The sequence below is a fragment of the Plodia interpunctella genome, chromosome 12 (assembly GCF_027563975.2).
Source record: "Plodia interpunctella isolate USDA-ARS_2022_Savannah chromosome 12, ilPloInte3.2, whole genome shotgun sequence".
Lineage (NCBI taxonomy): Eukaryota > Metazoa > Arthropoda > Insecta > Lepidoptera > Pyralidae > Plodia > Plodia interpunctella.
The window spans coordinates 8,516,480-8,532,345 of NC_071305.1; the positions used below are offsets into that span (position 1 = coordinate 8,516,480).

Here is a 15,866-nt window from a genome sequence, read left to right on the forward strand (position 1 = left end):
CGAAAAAAGTTACTCAACAAGGTTTCCGTTTTTATACCTTTTTGTTTAAGGAACACTAAAAAAGGCACGCAGAATATATAAATAGCATCTTACATTTTGTAATACTGTTTAGATCGAAAATCTAGACATAGCGAATAAACGAAAATCGAGGTAGTACCTCGATTTTCGTTAGAGCTAATATTAAAAATAGATTTTGTTGCGCTACTTTCACTGACCCGCGATGTTGGGATCAATGAGGATTAATAATCATAATTATTACTGTTTGTATGACATAATGTACTTCAATTATATAATCGTTGTTACAGATGTTATCTGTGTTAAATTAATATGAGCGGTGCTTGTTTGATATGATGGAGTTTTAATCGCTAATTATTCCTGATCGATTAGTTTTAAGGTCAGGTTCAATTAATCCCATCCCAACTAATATTATAAATGCGAAAGTATGTTTGTTACCTCTTCACGCATTGTCTACTCTACTCAACCAATCTTGAAATTTTTAAGTACGGAGAAGGACACCCTCCATAGCAATTGGACAGATACGCGCAACTGGACAGATTCTCAACAGGACAGAAAATAGGGTACCTTTCATCCTGAAAAATAACCGCTCCAGTGGGAAACACACGCGTGCGGAGCCACGGGCGAATTTTGTTTTTATGTACACATTATTATTTTTTATGTAGGTAATGGAAAATTCGCCCAATACTTCTTTATCGGTGACGTTTTATTGGTCAATCATGAAGGTAATCTTAAAATCACAACACAATATTCGACAATAATAAAATTTAATTTAGCAAATTGAACATTATGTACAGAAGAATTGTATGGTCTAATGTGTCAGAGGGGTGGAGGGACAATGAGGGGTAGGGGGTGGCCTAGATGAGGGTGGCTCCGACAACTCCAGGTAGACCTGGGGCTATGATGCGGCCGCCCGTGACGATACCACCCAGGCCGTTGAGTACAGTGGGGCCGGCGACGACGGTCTGAAACAAAACAAAAGTCATAAGGAAGTTCCCACAATAGGGAATATTCATGTTTTTTATAGCCTAAATAGCAAATAAACCTTTTAAACGTACAAAAAAGAATTTTAAATTTTTTTATAAAAATCAAATATAAAACTTCTCCATTACTTTGACGACCTCGATGACGCAGTGGTAAAGTGCTTGCCTCTGAACCGAAAGATCCCGGGTTCGATCCCCGGTCGGGTCATGATGGAAAATGATCTTTTTCTAAATGGCCCAGGTCTTGGATGTTTATCTATATTATGTATTTGTTATAAAATATAGTATCTTTGAGTTGAAACGGTGTACCTACACCGTTTGAAGTTTTTAACTTGAAAATTTGGATTTTGGTTGTTTAGAAAAAATTAATTCATCAAATCATCATCATCAATAAACTGAAAATTATTCTTCTACCCCTTCAAAAGGGGGGGTGTAAGATTTTAAGAAACTTAATAAAAATTTCAAAATTGGTAAACATACTCTTCATTTTTCTTAAAGAATGACCGAGATTGCACTACTAAATTCGCGCGGGCGAAGCCGCGAGCAAAAGCTAGTTAATAATAAATTTGAGCAGTTCATTTTACGCGCGCTTTTGATGACGTCATTTGGCACATCCCTTGTTTGTTTACTAAGCATTAGTTTATATTAATACGTATTTGGACGATCGATTTGATTTGTCGAATCATTATAATTTTTATATTAAATAGTTATTTCTAACAAGCTACAAACTACTGGCATTTCGGAACGACAACTGTGCTGAGAAGGACGATGCGGACGTCCACTAATTAATACCATTCGCAACGGCTCTTGTTGTCTGCAAATAATAGAATACTTACTCCACCTAGCCCAGTGGCGACCAGACCAGGCTGAATAAGCCCGCCGTAGCCGAGCCCGTTCAACAACAGCTGGGGCTGTGGAGCCGCGGTGGACAGCGCCACGCAACACAGCACGAAGAATGCCTGGAATCACATTTTAGTTTTTTACAAGCTCTTTTGTTTCACCTGTCCCGATGTTTGCTCGTCTGTCTGTCAATCAAATCTTACAAGTTACATTTCTCCTACTTACAAATGTCCTACAGAGTTGAAATTTCCCGCGTCGCTATAGTTTCCATGAAAATTCATCATTATGATAAGCATGTGATGGTGCATCTAGGCTCGGCTCCCAACGAGGAAACTCCTCAACGGTTTCCAGCAAGGACATGGGTTTTTTGTCAGGCGTTATACGCCACTAGGTCTCTCAGACGACAATAAAAACTTGTGGCAAAAATGTAATTTTTGGAAAAAGTTGTTTCACTACTCTCTCTCTATGATTGGATGGAAGCCGCCTAAAATTAGATTTAAGTTCTAAAGTTAGTAAAATTAAGCTCTAAAGCTAGTAAAATTTCTATGTATGAATTTCTTGTTTGATCAAGAGCATAAAAATAAATGTCATACAAAAGTAAAATCTTTGCCTAATCAACAAACGGAATGTAACTTGATTGGATAAAATAGACTAAAAAAAGTGTATGAGCTTATATATTTAACATTCAAATTTATTATTTTTATTTTGTTGGTGTTTTAAAAATATTTCCGATAATTCAGAATTGATTTTTTAAATTTCATAAGTAGGCTAAAATGATAATTTGCAGCTTTTTGAGACGTAAAAAGAAATACTCACAGCGAATTTCATTTTTGATTGGGGGTTGGGTAGTGTTTCACTAGAACTGCTTTAAAAGCCTTCAAAGTGCAGACTATGATACCCTACGGAAGACAACAGTATTTATAGGGCTCTAGAAGGCCGTCAAGACAGCCCTAGGCGTGCCTAGGTCCTAAGGTCACTGTCTCAGTATGAATACTTAATAAAACTTGTCTTGGAAAAAAGTTGTTCACTTAATCCAGATCAAAACACATTCTTCGTGGGTAATCTATGGAAGTTATCACTACATGAGTTGATCGTCAGTCAGGGATTTTCAAAATATAAACATAAGTTTTTCACACTATCCGACGGCGAACCGCGTCACATGCCCTTTAGAGGTTCCATAGGAGTAAGGCTGTGATGTCCTGAAGCCCTGGTATCCGCATAGAAAGTAAACCTCAAAGTTTAGAACATCAGACGTTGTTTTTTTATTGCAAGGGGGCGGAAGCGAGTTAGCCCTCCGACAGGAAATGACAACCTCCTATTATCATTTCAGGAAGTTACCTAAAACATATGCAAAATAGCCAATTTCCGAAAATGTCAGATTCCAAAAATGACAAGAATAATAGATGCTATATTATGTGATTCCAGCCATCGATGATTCCAGCCAAACATTGTATAACTTTCGCCATTATGGATTTGAATTCTTTTTATTGGTTCGTCGTGGCGTGGTACGAACGGACGCAACTGGAGCACGACACAAAACAATACAATTTTGTGCAATACCATACAAATACAACATTACAATGTGCAGCTAATCAATTGTCAGTTTTTTCACACTTTTCCGAAGTGTGTTATGTAATAAATAAGTATTCTACATATTGTTTTGTAGGGATCATGCCTGTAAAATCAATTTATTTTATACCAAATGTTATTTAATTAATCATTTGCAATGTTGTGTATTTCATACGGTCACGATGCAGTATCTTCCCGTCATCGTCACTTTACGCAGTGATCGGCATCGGTTTTTACGCACTAATTTACAATATTTAATAATCATAATTTAATGATGAAGTAAGGCAGGAGAGGGAAAGATGTAAGTACTAATATTAGAAATGCGAAAATCTGCCTAAATGTCTATCTGTCACGATTCACGCTGGGCCGACACTGATGAAATTTTGAATAAGTAGATATAGTAAAAATGCAAATTATTCAGCCTACGACATCGCTTATTGACGTCAAAAATGTGCTTAAACCGAAATCTAGTGCCGACTTCCAATGTTGACCCTGGTTCGCGGATAAGAATACCGCAGAATGCCGGGATAGGCTACCACGGGCGAAGTTAGAAGTAGTTAAGTTTGTATAAAGTTATACAATTTGTATAATAGGGTTTGTGTTTGTATAAAAGATAAACAATTTATGACTTAACCTAGTTAGATAAGTACTACATTTGGTATTGATATCCATGATCTGCGATGAATAAATAAATTCCTTTGTTAATTTAGTGCCAAGGCAGTTATTACAGCTTGATACCTTGGGTCGTATCTTCGAGCTGGAAATGTAGGCGGTCCTCAAACTACATAATTTAAATGTATAAATGTAACGACATGAATCAGCCCTGAGGGGCTACCACGAAACATATAACACGTAGCACGACATTGCGTTCGCATGTTCCCTTTTTACACGACACTATTGGATTGTTATGTTTGGAAAACAAACTATTGAATGTATGGAAACTGAAATAAGTATTTCCTTTTAAATATGGCTTAGATATCGAAGAAAACGTCTGACACCTAGCTTTCTTTCTTTCATAGTGAAAATGATAGTGAACGATATGAACTGTCAATGAATGAGGTGAGCGAGGTGAAAATAACTAGTAATTCGATACACATTCGAATTTAGCCAATACAGAGATGATTTTTGTTATTTGAATTTAATAATTCCAACAGATGCGTACACGAAATGGAAAAAGAGGCAGTATGTGGACGTTAGTAACGAACGTGCTACCTATTTGTATGTAGGTATGTTTCGTGGTAGGCTTTCTGGTCCAGTATTTATGAATATATTCATAGTAATTTCTGATGTTTATTTCATCATTTTTAGTTCTTTGCTGATCAAGTAAATCAATTATATATCGTTTTGGTCTGTAGCGTTGGTAAATAAAGTAAGTAAATTATTTATTGACATTTTATTCTAATAATATTATAAAAATGAAAGTTTGGATGTGTGTGAGCTAAACTATACGGAACGGATTTCGATAAAATTTAGTTCATGGCAGAATTCAAAAAGTTTAGCAGGTTAAAACAATATTTTCACCAACAACGACCGAAGAAGGCTCGAAACGCAACTAATGTATAGGTATTTTTACAATATGTCCAGTATCATACGGCATTTTTTACAAAGATAAATCTTTTGCCGTAATTAGAAAAAAATTTAACAGTTTTTATTTTATTCCATTCCTGTCCATTATAATAATCTTCTTGCTTTTTAAGAAATGTCTCAACACAGGTAGCCTATTTTACTTGAGCCTAGGTATACTAATTCATGCTTAGCATTGCTAGCTAGCTAAGGAGTTACTAGTAGTTAGGAACCAGCATTTGCCTACAAATCACTTAGTAATAGTAAACTTGTTACCACCGCAACTTTGACGTTGGATTACATCATTTCTCCGTTCTCTTTGTTATATACATATACATACATGTATTTACTTACATTGCCTAGATTGATTGAAGAATAGGTATTTATATCCAAGTATTTAACGTTCTACCTTCGTTTCTAGGTAACGTTGTTGTAAATTAAGGTTAATGAAATAATATCGAAAACAGATACAGACTACAGATTATGCAAGGTGTTAAAGATTTTGTCTCTTCGGTCCTGTGACAGAAAAATCATCTGCTAGCAAATAGGTATGTAATAGAAAACCGAAAATTGGCGCTAAACCTGGAATTTTATCAAAAATTGTAGGATATGAAATACCTTATCCTCCCATGAATGTCGTTCGACGGCGATGATGTAAACTTAGACTTAATTATCTGTGAAACCTATCTAGGTTTCTCAGTATCCAGCCTGATATACTCGTCCACAAAGGACTCCTTGGGCTCCAAGACGTAGGCGCGGTACACGGCATTCCCGATCTTATAGCAACTATGAAGAATGGCAGCTAAAACGCTTTGGCACAATGTCTTCAGCGACTACGTACTTTTTAGCAAATAATGGGTTTCTCGGTATCCAGCCGGATATGCTCGTCCACGTTGGACTCCCTGGGCTCCAAGGCATCGGCTCGATACACGGCATTCTCGATCCAGACCGCGATGCGATCAGATATCGCCACCATGAACCGCGCCAGGCGGCCCGGGTGCGTGCGCGACGGCTTCGGCTCGCCTAATTATGGAAAATATCATTTTTAAATATAAATAAACAAAAATATATTGGGACAGATTGAGATAGCCCCAAAGTAAGTTCGAGACTTGTGTTATGGGATACTAACTCAATGATACTATATTTTATAACAAAAACATATGTAGATAAACATCCAAGACCCGGGCCAATCAGAAAAAGATCATTTTCCATTATGACCCGACCGGGGATCGAACCCGGGACCTCTCGGTTCAGTGACAAGAACTTTACCACTGCGCCACCGAGGTCGTCCTCGTCGAGGTTTTGGATGCTATCATTTGTCGATGTTGTCCTTTTTAGAAGTTGGCGTTCTTATATATCTATTTATTTATTTCTACATTGGATTACATAATTTCCAGATATTTGAGAAGAAATTTAAAGGAATAATTGCAATGAATACCTACTCTAATTAACTCTAAGCATTAGCAATTTTGACATTTGAGAACACAAACAGCATAAAACATATCAAAATATAGGAGAAGGCAGCTCTCATGGATTTCATCTATCACAATACAGGCTTGATGTCGATAAACAGGATATGCCATAGGCGCCTATGGTCTGACTACTAAGGATACCAAAGAACGAAAATAGAAAAAGTAGGAAAGCGGCCTCTCTATACTACTGAGGAAAAGATATTTTTAATTTTAAGCATTAAACCGCTAACCCAATATGTCGGCAACCCTCTCCAAGACCACATCAGCGATGCTTCGAAGTCTGTTTGAGACCAACATCTCTTTCTGACCCTTCGCTATGTAGTCGCAGAGACTGTACGCCACCTGGGTAACATAAGTACCTATATAGATGAGATAGATAATACATTTTTAACTTTCAAACCTGATTTATTGGTTGCACTTTTTGTGTTGCACTTTAGACCTATAAGAAGATAGGTACATATGTAAATAGTGCCCTCTGATGTCCAAAAAGAATTAAGTATTCGATTTCTTGGCAAGGCGTGTCAAATCAGTATGGACTTAACCTGTGCAAGTGTGCAGTAATGTCGATTAACGCACACACGCACAACCCTTAGCGCAATGACCGAACTCCATTAAATTGACAAATCTGTTGGAAGTACCTAAAGGCAGAAGAAGGCAAAAATACACTTGCCATTAGCTTACTCACATGCATGCTAGCTACTGGCAGCAGCGGCTTGTGCCAGCGACTCACCAAGCTTGCAACTTGTAACTGGCATGCCAGTAAATATCAAACTACTTATTTCATTTCATAACACGCAACATGGGTGTGTAAAACCATATGAGGATGAAGGACGTCGGGACAGCAGAAATTACAGTAAGGATGCGGATCGCTTTAGCTATGAATACGCACCGTGGCTATTTGCTAGCTAGCTAGCACGGCAAGCTTGTGGCTAGCACGCAAGTATTTCTAAGTTAACCTGTGCACTAAAGTTGATGAGCCACTTCTGCCGCTGCCGTATCTCTTTGGACTTGTCGCCGCCGACCTGGCTCCTCATGGCCATGCCGCCGGGGCTCGACCACAGCTTCGTGCCGTATGCTTGAAAGTACTGCTCCGTTTGTCTGTACCACAGAAATCGGAATGAGACAACTGGAAATGCATGCTGTCATATCAAATCTGATTCAGAAATAAGGCCTTCACAGCGGCGCGGCACGTTCTTCTAAATTAAATAATATTTACCAAAGCTAGAAACTACTATTATGTAGTACTAGAAAGAATGCCTGTCTTAATTGAGAGAGAGAGCTCCAATTTTATTCGTGAAAAGTTTAAACTAATTCTAACCCCGTTATCCAAAGCGCTGATGAAGAAAAACGGCACATCAAACTTCGCCGCAGCCTTTCTCCAGGGACGTTAATTGACAAATGTGGTTCATAAACTCTACTGCAGCTCATAGACAGGAAAATGTATGAGAAGGTGTATAACCTTCTCTAGATAAAAGATTTATTAGCACGGTGAATAGGGTAAACATTTTACCAATGTGAGCTAATTCTTGAAATTATAATGAAGAGCTCCATCGTCCTTGTCCATCCATAAGACACCAGTGCCTAGCAACAGTCATCATCATCGTCACCTAATTTAAGAGCGAGGCTTTAATCGGAGGAGTTTCTTCAATAGCTCACACTCTCCATAGCTTCACTTCTTACTTAATACGACACGACGCCCACTTTTTCTTTTATTTGAAAATATAAATATTTATTTGCCTGACTGACACTGCCCTGGTCCTCCTGGGCTTCTAACAGCTACAGTGGAGACACTAAAATGGCTGACGATGCTTACTCAGGGCTCAGAAAGTAGTCCTCCTCTAGGGCACTCTTGATCTTGTCCCTCCTGGCCGGAGACAGAATGCTGCACTTTTCGTCCCACAAAGAGCGCAGCCGGCGAGCGTTGGGACGAGCGAGCATCTCCACTCGCTCCATATTGCGCCGCACTTTCGAGGACACTTTGGGGCATGTTGATGCTGTCGTGACGGAAAATATGGGTCATTGAAAATGACCTTATATTTTGTTAAAAACTGTTATTTCTTCGTTCTCATTCCATACAGGTGATAATTTATATCCGTTTATTTACTTATAATCTGATAGCACGCGAAGATATTTAAAATAAAAAATAAACATGAAAGAAAGACAAGAGAATGATAGTCTCATCTGCACCATTCAAATCAATGGTGCACACGGTACGACGGGGAAAAGATTTGGGACAAATTATCACATAATTCAGTGACTGTAAAAATACAACGAAGTCATAAAATTTCGGACAAAATGTCGGATATTCCAGTTTGGTTGCGACCAACTGTGGCTGCAAGATTATAGAAACGTCAGATATATTATAATGAAATTAAGTGAGAGAAAGATAGACATACAAGAAATTATAACGAAATCTAAATAAATAAAAAATGTTCATACTAAGTCCCATTAATAGGAGATAGTATATAGTTATAAGTTTTTCCCATCTCACCTTGTTCACCCTTCTTACACACTTTTACATTTTGATCTGATTTCGACTTCATTTCGCTTCTAGAACTCCTAGAGGAAGACTGGTCTTTCGGCATGATTGCAGGTTAGTGGTACGATGTGTGAAAACGAAGAATTTACAGAGCTATCTAAATACCAAATGCTATCCCGCTGGTTGGTTGGGACATTTGAAACAAATGTCAAGATTATTTGAAGTTTCGAATAGGTAACAGCAAAGAGTTTTATTATAGGTACTTAGATCGAAATTTAAACTCAAACTTATGACAAAAAAAAATAATTTTTACCTTAATTTTTTTTACTTCATGATCAACTTGTACCGCCGGATTATTCCGAACCTGACCTAAAATCGTAACCCGGTGCAGGTTTACAATTTAAATGGAAGATCCTTATCTACCATAATTTTATACATAAAGTGTGTTTGTTTCTCCTTCTTTCACATCAAAATAGCATTGTAACAACATGTTCTTTGATATTATATTATTCATGAAAGTTGGTAAAAATAAATAAAATCAAATGTTTCAAATCAACATTTTATTCTAGGTCTCAAACAAAGCCAGCTGTCCAAGTTAGGAGTACCATCATTGAAATATGCAGTGTCTTCATCTTGTTCCTTCTGATAGGGTATGTGCCAGCTCGAAGCATTCTTCTGAGGGTACGGGTCCAGCTTCAGAGGTTCCTAGGGAAGAAGCAAAGTTTTTTTATAAATCCTGATTAATAATTCTACGGAATTCTGACATTTCATAAATGTTGCCAACAATAAAACAGCCGAACTGAGTATGGAAATCATTGGAGTAAAATAATAATTTAATTTTAGTATAGTGCATGCAAACAAGCGTACGGCTTGCCTTATGGTAGGCAAACACCGCAGCCAATGACCAAATAAAATATAAGCACGCGTTATTTTTTTGTGTGACGTACGCAAAACGTATAATAATTTATATTGATCAGTCTTCTCATTGTCGTATGCGTCATGGCTGAGAGTCGTGGTGAATTACGTGGAATGAAACACACAACTACATTCTTGGCACTAATAATGAAGTGGTTTGCCGTTGCCTTCTCCATTTCACACACAAGTTGATAATTAACCAGAGTTTTCCTCACAATGTTTTCCAGATCTACACCATCGCGGACCAGTTTGCAGAACTATGACGGAATAGGCATACATTGCTGATTTTCATTGCAGTAAATAAAAGCACTCATACAATCTACGCAATGTTCATGCATTCGCGTCGGCATCTGTCGTGTGTTCAACGATAGTTTGGAGCCGGCATAATATGCGGCTTTGCGAGAATGACGAATGTGAGTCGACTTGCTTGTATTAAAAATTGAATAATGTTTTTTATGTTTCTTTTTCATGTGATATTGGTATGAGATTTTCCTTTTCTTCCTTTATACTGTAATAGCGTACACATGTACCATTGTATTTAAATAACAATAAATAAAAATAAATAAATAAAATCACAGTCAAATCTTCAACATTTCAAAGATTATTTCTTTCGCTGACCCGGATATGTCACATCCCTGCAGGCCTATCATCAACTTTTACAGAACGATTCCAATGCAACTCAGTTCAATTTAGGAACCTAAAATGAATCACATTCATACAAAAAATTAAGTCGATACGATTTTGCGATGCGATGCAGTTTAGTTTAGGTCGTAAAGTGGATCGCGTTAAGAGATGATGGTAAGCCCTCTGTAAGCAACTAGGAGCATAGGGAGATAAGAGACAATATACCTGGAATATTAGCTTCCCAAATTTATTTATAAACACCATCCACTGGTGTTGCCATTGCCATCTTCTAAATATAATCCCGAGCTCATCATCTTGCAGTTTGAACCTGTGACCTCTCAACAAGTCCTTTGAAACTATGTCCGTATGCGCACCACTCAATATTGCAGCTGTTATGAAATACGGATCATCTTGAGTTCTAAAATAGATTAAATTTTTTAATTATTTATTATTTTGAGTAAAAACAAACTTATACAAAAATGGTGAACTTTAACTTTAAAAAAATAAAGTGAAATAATTCGAAATTAAGTTGTTTAGTTAATAATTTCCATGTGAATTTGGTTGAGGCAGTAAATAAAAAATCAATAACAATATATTTTTGGAAGTTACATAGTATATAATAATGGTTTTTGTATTTTAATACAAGACGCCGTTTGTACATCCCTCCATACATTAATTTAATATATAAGAACAAAGTTCTCTGTTTCGTCTTTCTATTCGCAATTATCTGAAAAACTACTCTCTGCATGTATTTTCATGCCTGATTCCTAAAGGTTCAGTTGTATAGTTTATTATGTTTTAACCCGGGCGAAGCCGGGATGGGCGGCTAGTGTACTTATAAGAAACATCACAGACTTTAGCAAAGCAACTATGATTCATAACTATTAGGTTTAATTGACTATCACATCGCCTGTATAAAAGGAGTCTTTAACCTCGCAAATAATTTACGTCCTACTTACAAGTCATCGGTGAAGAAACAGCAAGCTTTACTGGTTAACTCCTGAATACTCCGTCTCTGCCAGGTCATCATATGCTTCCGCCCCAGTACTAATATCTTCAATTTCTTCTGACGAAAACGGTCAACAACAGCATGCAATACAACCAATTTATCTCTTGAACCACCTCTGGCAGAAAACGCTATGTTCAAAGCATCTAATACAATGTCATAAGGTCCAGTTTTCTCTACAAATTGTGTGAACCGTTGTAACTCTTCAGGGGATGTTTTCAGAAATAAATCAGATCCTACAATCAGCTTTTCTTTGATTACTTTTTGCAGTTTTAGAAATTCCTCATCAGATAGCTTTAGAGGTGTGAGTCTTTCTTTACATATGATGCACTGTCCACTGGAAAATTTAGTAAATGTTAAAGTATTAAATTTGGACACACTATCAGTTTGGTAAATATGGGATCATTATTATATTTATAAAACAGATAAATATTTTATGTAAATTGTATTACCATTTACTTACTCTTGTTTCCTAAATCTTGTGTAATCCACATTCCAACCAGCACTAGAATACATTCTATAAAATATTTCAGCAGATTGAGTATTCAAGGTGACCAAATTTTTTGAAACATGTTGACATATATCTTCTAGACATTTTAATATAGATTTCTTATCTTTATACTTTCTAAGCACATAGTTTATCCAACTTTCATAAGCATCATGTCTTAATGGCCTATTCATATTTACACTTTCATCAATCAACTTCATTGCTTCAGTATTCTTGTTATTTCTAAATAGTGCAGCTATTAATGTACTGTATGCTGAATGTGTTGGTTTACCACTTAGATGTATATCGCGAAGGACTTTGTCAGCCTTCTTATATTCATTAATTGCACACAAAGCATGCAATAGACGCTCACATGTAATTGTATCTAACACTTTATATTTAGTATACAACTTGTTGTAACTTAACAAAATGAATTTTTTCTCCTCTTCTGTAAGATTACGGATTTTAGCTAATTCATAGTAAAGAGATAACAGACCATTTTTTACACCAATAGTTAACTCCTTTTTGGGCTGTTTAAGGTATTCGGCAAACGAAGTAGCCGCTTCAAATTTCTTTGAAGTAACCATAACTTTAAGAATGATTGCATCAATGTTCTTCTCATTAATTGAGCCAGGGATTGTCAATGTGTCAGACTTCAAAGACGCCCAGTCTTTAACGGTATTGTCTATTTCGGCCTGGAGGAAACTAATCTGGTCTGTGGCATATCTGCCGCTAATCACCACCGCAGCTTTTTTTACACATCGCACACTCAAGTTATCTGAAAAGTTCGGAATGGTAACATAACCTATCATTACATTAATAACATTCTTTTCATATAAAATAAATAATAAAATATATCTTACATGAAATACATGTTGCGTTTACAGTGCGGAATATGGAACGGTACATAATTTTATCATTAATAAACTTAAATATTGGTTTGTAAATAAAATAACTGAATAAATAAAGAAAGTAGACATTTACGTGAAAGGTTTTCATGAATGGATTGAAAACTACGTGCCATGCCAATGTCGATGTCATAAAAGTAGTTGTCATTGTCACCTCAATGAGTATCGCCCATCGGTACCGGTATCGTCCAAGCGACATGATATGCTGTTTATCCGCTGAGAAATTCTCTGTTCTCCCATGAGAATAGAAATGCAGTCAGTCAGTAATTTGTAGGTTATGTTATAATATTCTTAGGTTATGTTGTTGCCGATGAAGTTATCGAATTACTGCGCAAGGTGCTACAATAAATCACTTGAACGAAGTGTTTTGATTCATCAAACTCGTTTTTATTCGTTACCTAAAATGAATACCGATCCTGCATGGAAGGTCGAAAAAGAAAGGATTCTCTCCTTGCCCCTGGAGGAGAAGCGCAAGTTATACAAAGCGAGTGATTTTATTATTGTTGACAAAGTAGATCCCTGGAAGAAATACGTAGATTTGCTAAAGACTAAGGGCATTGCGCTTAAAAAACATAATCAGGATGATGTGAAAGAGTTCAAGAAGATAAAAATTGATAAGGAAAAGAACCAAGAGCTCTTTCACAAGGTGTCAATTTTCAAAGGAGATATTACTAAGTTGGAGGTAGGCACCATATTTCTCATAATTCTAGGTCAGTTAATCAGCAAGTTATTAATTAGTATTCTTCTATCCCCTTACACAATAATTCCTATATTATATATATGACTAGTAACTACCCACCTATATTAGACCCTACCTATATTACTGGCACAGAATTTAGAATAAATCCTGAACTAAAAATTCACAGAATATAGTCTGGTCTTTTGAGACGCTTGTGTGGGGATATGGATCCAACTTATTATTATTAATTGGCAAATAAACAAGAATTTACAAGGTGATGAAAAATGATATTCCAGGTTGATGCAATAGTCAATGCTGCCAACTCGCGATTGATTGGTGGTGGAGGTGTTGATGGGGCCATACATAGAGCTGCTGGTCCGTTCCTTCAGGTAAGCTCAAAGTTTGTGTTATCTAAAACTGATATAATGAAGCTGAACACAATGCATTTCTCAAAAACTATGAAATAAAGTGCTCTCTGCAATCATGTTAACAATAATCCAACTAAATTTTTTCCTATGTGCATGCAAAATTTCCAAACAATATTGATTCTTACCTATCTTCGAATCAATATTGACTTGTTTGTGATATGATAGCTTGTGTAAGTTGTCATGTACAAAAAGCTTTTTTGTCATACTGGTATGACACACCAAAAAAAAAAATTTATAGATGTTGATTGAGTCAATATTCTGATAGTGTATTTTTTTTAGGCTGAGTGCAATAGTTTGGGAGGCTGTCCAACCGGAGAAGCAAAAGTGACTGAAGGATACAACTTACCAGCTAAATGTTAGTTACATTATAATAAAAAATATATTATTCTGATAATTTTATTATGTGTTTAAAAAAGATTTGTGGAATACAGAATGTTTGAAGTTGTTAATACAAGATATTAATAAGTTTGTTTGTTTGTAAACTCTTTATTGCACAAAGAAAACACATACAAAGAAAGCAGTGAAATAAAGAAAGAACACATACAAAGGCGGACTTATCCCAGAAAGGGATTTCAGAAGTATGTAAACAAGTACATAAGTCTTTAGTTTTAATATCTTTTGTCCATCTGTGACATATAATATTATTTCTAAAAAACATCTACTCACACTTCTACAATTAAAAAAATCCATCTTATTTACATTTTGTCTAAATGATTTGAAATGGTGTGTACCAGTTATAGATGAAAGCTTTGCATCTACCAAACACCATGCATAATATTTGTCTTGACCTTGAACTAAAAAAAGATTATTATTTTTCAGATGTGATACATACAGTTGGCCCACAAGACGGGTCGGAAACAAAACTGCAATCGTGTTATGAAAATTGCTTGTCGCTCGCAAAACAACTCGAACTTCGCTCCATAGCTTTCCCTTGCATCTCCACAGGCATATACAACTTTCCTAACAGGCTTGCTGCGCACATTGCCTTACGCACTGCCAGGAAATTCCTGGAACACAATGATGTGGAGAGGATCATCTTTTGCACATTCATGCCGGTCGATGTTGAGCTTTATGAGACATTGATGCAATCATACTTTCCCCCTGAAGTTTATGATTAATGTTTCATATAGTCGTCAACTTCCTTATACCTATACAGGGTATTAAAAAATGCTAATAATAATAGTACATGGGAAGTGTTAACATCAGCATTGGGTATTCTTTATGCGAAGTTTCAAAACTACTATAAATTACTTAGGTAGTTGTCAGTCGCGCGATCGCGTCTACTCATTAGAATACGAAAACATTACGAGCACCATTGCTTGAAACTTCGAATTAATGATCTACAAGGTACCGTATCTTACCACTTTGTATGTAATATAGGTATTTTGTAACCCAAGTATATAGGTAGTATAAATATAGGTAGTTTGATCTTTGCATGCTTGGCCATTTAGCTTGGATTTAGTTTATTGAAATCATTGATGTGATCGTTCGTGATATTATTATTATAAAACGATAAAATGAAAGTCATTGAGTGTAGCTGGCTAATTTGTATAATACTTTTTATAATAAAAATATGTGACAAAACATGTTTCTCCATTATTTGAAATGAGTGAGTATCCTTATAGGTAGGTATAGCTTCATGGTAATAGCAGACATTCATTTGGAATGTAGAAAAAATGAAGTTTCTCGATTAATATATTTAAAAAAGTCTGTATTTTGGATTAAGATGGTATACAGCGTTATTTCTGAAACAACATCAACAACAAAACGAATTGTAATAATTTGTATTATTTTAACTAGCGGTCCGTCTCAGCTTCGTTTGGACAAAAATATAATAAATTATACACCTAAACTTTCTTCAAAAATCACACTTCAAATTTCACATTATCGGTGAAAAC

At 36.1% G+C, this 15,866-nt stretch overlaps 3 protein-coding genes across 3 annotated transcripts; 1 reads left to right on the forward strand and 2 right to left on the reverse strand.

Annotated features, from left to right (window-relative positions):
- Positions 1-1,834: 1,834 nt before the first annotated feature.
- Positions 1,835-9,122, reverse strand: LOC128674377 (uncharacterized). The gene is made up of 6 exons (XM_053752873.1): positions 8,934-9,122; positions 8,256-8,436; positions 7,399-7,540; positions 6,673-6,784; positions 5,812-5,993; positions 1,835-1,957 (listed from the first exon to the last, which is right to left on the reverse strand). Exons 1-5 carry the CDS (start codon positions 9,025-9,027, stop codon positions 5,815-5,817), a joined length of 708 nt encoding a protein of 235 aa, XP_053608848.1. The 5' UTR covers positions 9,028-9,122; the 3' UTR covers positions 1,835-1,957; positions 5,812-5,814.
- Positions 9,123-9,466: 344 nt separating this feature from the next.
- Positions 9,467-13,060, reverse strand: mldr (mulder). Its single transcript, XM_053752472.2, has 5 exons — positions 12,817-13,060; positions 11,930-12,731; positions 11,420-11,803; positions 10,686-10,878; positions 9,467-9,626 (listed from the first exon to the last, which is right to left on the reverse strand). Exons 1-5 carry the CDS (start codon positions 13,058-13,060, stop codon positions 9,474-9,476), a joined length of 1,776 nt encoding a protein of 591 aa, XP_053608447.1. The 3' UTR covers positions 9,467-9,473.
- Positions 13,061-13,096: 36 nt separating this feature from the next.
- Positions 13,097-15,552, forward strand: LOC128674122 (macro domain-containing protein PG1779-like). The gene is made up of 4 exons (XM_053752473.2): positions 13,097-13,543; positions 13,837-13,929; positions 14,248-14,323; positions 14,788-15,552. Exons 1-4 carry the CDS (start codon positions 13,160-13,162, stop codon positions 15,084-15,086), a joined length of 852 nt encoding a protein of 283 aa, XP_053608448.1. The 5' UTR covers positions 13,097-13,159; the 3' UTR covers positions 15,087-15,552.
- Positions 15,553-15,866: the final 314 nt, after the last annotated feature.

What these genes read in the sequence shown, in the direction of transcription:
- LOC128674377 (XM_053752873.1), bottom strand. Translation starts at nt 9,027, where the DNA reads ATGCCGAAAGACCAGTCTTCCTCTAGGAGTTCTAGAAGCGAAATGAAG. An exon ending in GTGTAAGAAGGGTGAACAAG is followed by an intron (nt 8,437 to 8,933) that starts GTGAGATGGGAA and finishes CCGTCACGACAG; the next exon opens with CATCAACATGCCCCAAAGTG. An exon ending in GAGGGTTGCCGACATATTGG is followed by an intron (nt 5,994 to 6,672) that starts GTTAGCGGTTTA and finishes TTCCATAATTAG; the next exon opens with GCGAGCCGAAGCCGTCGCGC.
- LOC128674122 (XM_053752473.2), top strand. Translation starts at nt 13,160, where the DNA reads ATGTTGTTGCCGATGAAGTTATCGAATTACTGCGCAAGGTGCTACAAT. An exon ending in GAGATATTACTAAGTTGGAG is followed by an intron (nt 13,544 to 13,836) that starts GTAGGCACCATA and finishes ATGATATTCCAG; the next exon opens with GTTGATGCAATAGTCAATGC. An exon ending in CTGCTGGTCCGTTCCTTCAG is followed by an intron (nt 13,930 to 14,247) that starts GTAAGCTCAAAG and finishes TATTTTTTTTAG; the next exon opens with GCTGAGTGCAATAGTTTGGG.
- mldr (XM_053752472.2), bottom strand. Translation starts at nt 13,060, where the DNA reads ATGTCGCTTGGACGATACCGGTACCGATGGGCGATACTCATTGAGGTG. An exon ending in AAACGCAACATGTATTTCAT is followed by an intron (nt 12,732 to 12,816) that starts GTAAGATATATT and finishes CGAACTTTTCAG; the next exon opens with ATAACTTGAGTGTGCGATGT. An exon ending in TGTTTCTTCACCGATGACTT is followed by an intron (nt 10,879 to 11,419) that starts GTAAGTAGGACG and finishes AATCTATTTTAG; the next exon opens with AACTCAAGATGATCCGTATT.